The 4,522-nt window shown below is 51.1% G+C and overlaps 1 protein-coding gene across 1 annotated transcript in view; it reads right to left on the reverse strand.

Moving 5' to 3' along the window:
- Positions 1-2,133: 2,133 nt before the first annotated feature.
- The window catches only part of LOC102376018 (zinc finger protein 883-like), an 8,568-nt gene continuing 6,179 nt past the window's right edge, over positions 2,134-4,522 (reverse strand). Inside the window, 1 exon segment of the mRNA XM_025195832.1 lies at positions 2,134-4,522. This exon segment is cut by the window's right edge and continues 88 nt beyond it. Within this exon segment, the coding sequence (XP_025051617.1) occupies positions 2,966-4,522 (1,557 nt within the window). The 3' untranslated portion in view covers positions 2,134-2,965.

Below are 4,522 nucleotides of genomic sequence, written 5' to 3' on the forward strand. Positions count from 1 at the left end.
GCTGAGGGGTTTCTGGTGGGGCAGGAGGAAGATGAGACGCTCCAGTGGAAATCATTTCACCCTGATCATGGGTGCTGCTCTCCCCATCCCAATGTTCTTGGGGGATGGGCCCATTATAAAGACAGGCGCCTGGAGGAGTCAGGAGAGATTGAAACCCTGGGGCCTCGGGACAAGAGAGGAGTCCCTGTCCCATCAGGAGTCAGGTGAGGTCCAGGATGGAGGCCTGCACGTGGTTCTGGGTGCCCAAGTGTCTGTCCTGCACACAGGGACAGAGGCTTCAATGTCTGCCCCTGCCCATAACCAGGCTGCAAGTTTTGTAGCTACGGGCCTGGGTAATGTGTTGAACCAATTCCCATTCCCTCCCCTCCTTGTGGCCACCTCCAACAAGACAAACCAGCTCTGCTGCCAAACAACTCAGGTTCATTCCTAAGTCAAAAGTTTATTTCCTTCAAAACTGTAATATAGGGAAACAGGGAGGGGACAAGTTTTATACACTGGGGGCTATCAGCAGAAACGACAATTAGAGAGATGAATGTGTGCGATCTAGGATGGGTTATTATTAACCACATGGAGTAGCCCCTACAGGCACTAATGGAGCCAAATGGCTTTGGCACTAGCAGGGAAGCCTCAGTATTCCCAACGGGAGATTACAACGTGCTGCATTTCACCCACACGATGGGTGCCTTCCTTCTTTCCACACCCTTCCACAGAAGAGGCAGAACTTGTCACAGGCTGCACCTCCTTTACCCCTGCTATTGCATTTAACCCAGAAATGAGACCGTATTTCCTTCTAGCCAGAAGTTCATTCAAAAGGGCAGGGTCCTTGTTGCATAGGACATGGGTGTAATGCCTCAAGGGTGACCAGCTCCTGCTCCCGAGGGTGAGCAACAACCCCGGAATTGAGGTGAATTTCTGGAAAGGGAAGGAGCTAGGAAATAAGAGATCTGCCCTGATCTGCTCCCAATTCACAGGTCTGGAGAGGACAGAGAGACCAACCACAAGGATATCACGTCAAGTTGTGGGGCCGGAGTAACAAGGAATCTGTCACCAAGCTAGGGAACTAGTTGATATGCTGGAAGGTAGGGCGTGGATTCAGAGTGAGAGTGACCTCGAAAAACTGGAGAATTGGGCTGAAAGAAATCTCATGAGGTTCAACAAGGACAAGGGCAGAGTCCTGCACTTAGGATGGAAGAATCCCATGTGCTGGTGCAGGCTGCAAGGGACTGGCTGGGCAGCAGCTCTGCAGAAAAGGACCTGGGGGTGACAGGGGACAAGAAGCTGAATATGAGCCAGCAGCGTGCCCTGGTTGTCAAGAAGGCTAACAGCATCCTGGGCTGCACTGGTGGCTGTGTTGACAGTAGGTCATTTATTCCCCTCCATTCAGCACTGGTGAGGCCACATCTGGAGTACTGAGTTCAGTTTTGGGCCCATCACTGCAGAAAGGATGTGGACAAACTGGAGAGTCCAGCACAGGGCAACAAAAATATTGAGGGTCCTGGGGGACATGACTTGTGAGGACAGCCTGAAGGAACTGAGCTCATTTAGTCTGGAGAAAAGGAGACTGAGGGGACATAATAGCTGTGTCGTGGAAACACACACAGAGTACTTTTGGGTCAGGTCAGCAGAAGCTTTTATTTAAAAGAAACTACAGCTGTAGGGGGGATTGGGGGATTCCAAAGTGACATGGATTTCCCAAGCACTTGGAAGGGGTCCCCCCCCCAAGAGCAAAATCAGGAGGCTTATATACTTTTTAACAGTTGCTTACAACTCACGTGATCATATAGTGAAATTAGCATGAAAAGCGGCTATAATATTACTTCATTATTTCTTTGCTGTAATCAGGATGGGAACTAATGGGGGAGGCGAGGTTAGTTCACAAACCTCCTTCTTGCACCTAGAAATCAGATTTGTACATACTTTTTTGCTATCTTCAAGGCCGCGGTGAGCGAAGCAGTTGCAGAGGAGTTACAAAGAACAAACACTTTCTCTTATCTGTTCTACTATACAGAGCCAGCAATTCTCCACAAAGCGGTTATGTCATCTTATAACTAAAATAATCAAAGTTTAAGGCATATATTTTTTCTGATTCCACAGTCCCCCCCTTTGAGACTATTTAGTCTCACTTTAAATGTGTTACACTATGAGGGTATTAAAACACTGGAACAGGTAACTCAGAGAGAGGTTATGCAATCTCCATCCTTGGCTGAGATAATCTAGTTGGGGATGGTCCCGTTTGGAGCAGGCAGTTGGACTAGATGACTTCTGGAGGTCCCTTCTACCCCTAATTTTCTAAGTCTGTGAAGGAGAGGAGGGGGCAGCTGGCAGCGCAAAGCTCTGACGAAGGGCTGAGCAGCAAAATCCACCAAAGAGGGCTCACGGGGTGGCAGAAGCAGCTTCTTGCAGACTCCGATGGGAATATGCAGGCCTGCAGGAGGGGTGATGCGGTGGGAAGAAATGACAAGGTCAGGGTTGCTTAGAAGCAAGGAATGCTCCCCCAGACATCAATGTTCTCCTTCCTGCACCTCAAGAGCCTAACATACCAAACCCTGGGACCAAGAGGGAGGACAAAGCTGGGACTCGGCCAAAGAAAGTCACCCAATGTCATTTGGATCCAGTTGGGAAGAGCATCCTATTTTGAAGGCAATTCTTCTCCCCCTGGGAGCACTGACTACTTTTAGAGAACAATGGGGATGGCACAGGCTCCAAGGCTGATTTGAAGATGAACTCCTCACAGGTTCCCCCAGTATCAGGACTGCCCTCTGCCTGCGGTGTTCCCATTTAACTCCATCCCCTCAGCAAACCTGGGAGGTCAGCCTCTGTGTTGTCTGGGCTCTTCATTGCCCTAGAAAGGCTGAATGAAAGGTCAATTGTTGCTGCACTGCACCAGACTGCTTTCCTGTATGCAGACACAGGTAGGTGCTGAGCAGGTATACACCCCCAAATCCTTCCTGTATTGCTGGCAGAATTATGGACACACATAGATAGGCATGCATTGGTGCAAGGCCAGTTCGGAGGAGTGGAGGAAGCACTTCCCACACTTTGAGCATGGATGTGGCTTCTCCCCTGTGTGGATACGCTGGAACTGAGCCAGCCTGTAGGACTGAGTGAATCTCTTCCCACACTCCAAGCACTGATATGGCTTTTCCATCATGTGGATGAGTCGATGTTTGGCCAGGTTGGAGGACTGGTTGAAGCTCTTCCCACACTCCGTGCATCGATATGGCTTCTCCCCTGTGTGGATGCGCTGGTGCCAGGCCAGCTTGGAGGAACGAGTGAAGCTCTTCCCACACTCCGTGCATCGATATGGCTTCTCCCCTGTGTGGATATGCTGGTGCTCAGCCAGGCTGGAGGAGAGAGTGAAGCACTTCCCACACTTGGAGCACTGATGTGGCTTCTCTTCTTTGTGGATGAGTTGGTGCCTGACCAGGCTGGAGGACCAAGTGAAGCTCCTCCCACACTCTAAGCATCGATGTGGCTTCTCCCCTGTGTGGATGAGCTGGTGCTGGGACAACGTGGAGGAGTAAGTGAAGCTCTTCCCACACTCTGAGCATTGATGTGGCTTCTCCCCTGTGTGGACGCGCTGGTGCCAGACCAGCTTGGAGGACCGAGCAAAGCTCTTACCACACTCTGAGCATCGATATGGCTTCTCCCCTGTGTGGACACGCTGGTGCTCAGCCAGCCTGGAGTAGTAAGTGAAGCTCTTCTCACACTCCGAGCACTGATGTGGCTTCTCCCCTTTGTGGATATGTTTATGCTGAGCCAGCCCGGAGGAATAAGTGAAGTTCTTCCCACACTCTGAGCACTGATGTGGCTTCTCCCCTTTGTGGATATGTTTATGCTGAGCCAGCCCGGAGGAATAAGTGAAGTTCTTCCCACACTCTGAGCACTGATGTGGCTTCTCCCCTTTGTGGATATGTTTATGCTGAGCCAGCCCGGAGGAATAAGTGAAGTTCTTCCCACACTCTGAGCACTGATGTGGCTTCTCCCCTTTGTGGATATGTTTATGCTGAGCCAGCCCGGAGGAATAAGTGAAGTTCTTCCCACACTCTGAGCACTGATGTGGCTTCTCCCCTTTGTGGATATGTTTATGCTGAGCCAGCCCGGAGGAATAAGTGAAGTTCTTCCCACACTCTGAGCACTGATGTGGCTTTCCCACCATGTGGATAAGACAATGTTTGGCCAGGTCGGTGGACTGGTTGAAGCTCTTCCCACACTGCAAGCATTGATTTGTCTTTTTCCCTGTGTGGATAGACTGGTGCTGAGCCAGGCTGGAGGAGAAAGTGAAGCACTTCCCACACTCTGAGCACGGATGTGGCTTCTCTTCTGTGTGGACGAGTTGGTGCCGGGCCAGGCTGGAGGACCAGGTGAAGCTCTTCCCACACTCTGAGCATCGATGTGGCTTCTCCCCTGCGTGGATGAGCTGGTGCTGGGACAACGTGGAGGAGTAAGTGAAGCTCTTCCCACACTCTGAGCATTGATGTGGCTTTTCCCCCGTGTGGACGCGCTGGTGCCCCGCCCGCCT

This window comes from Alligator sinensis, unplaced genomic scaffold (genome assembly GCF_000455745.1).
Source record: "Alligator sinensis unplaced genomic scaffold, ASM45574v1 scaffold2419_1, whole genome shotgun sequence".
Taxonomy (NCBI): domain Eukaryota; kingdom Metazoa; phylum Chordata; order Crocodylia; family Alligatoridae; genus Alligator; species Alligator sinensis.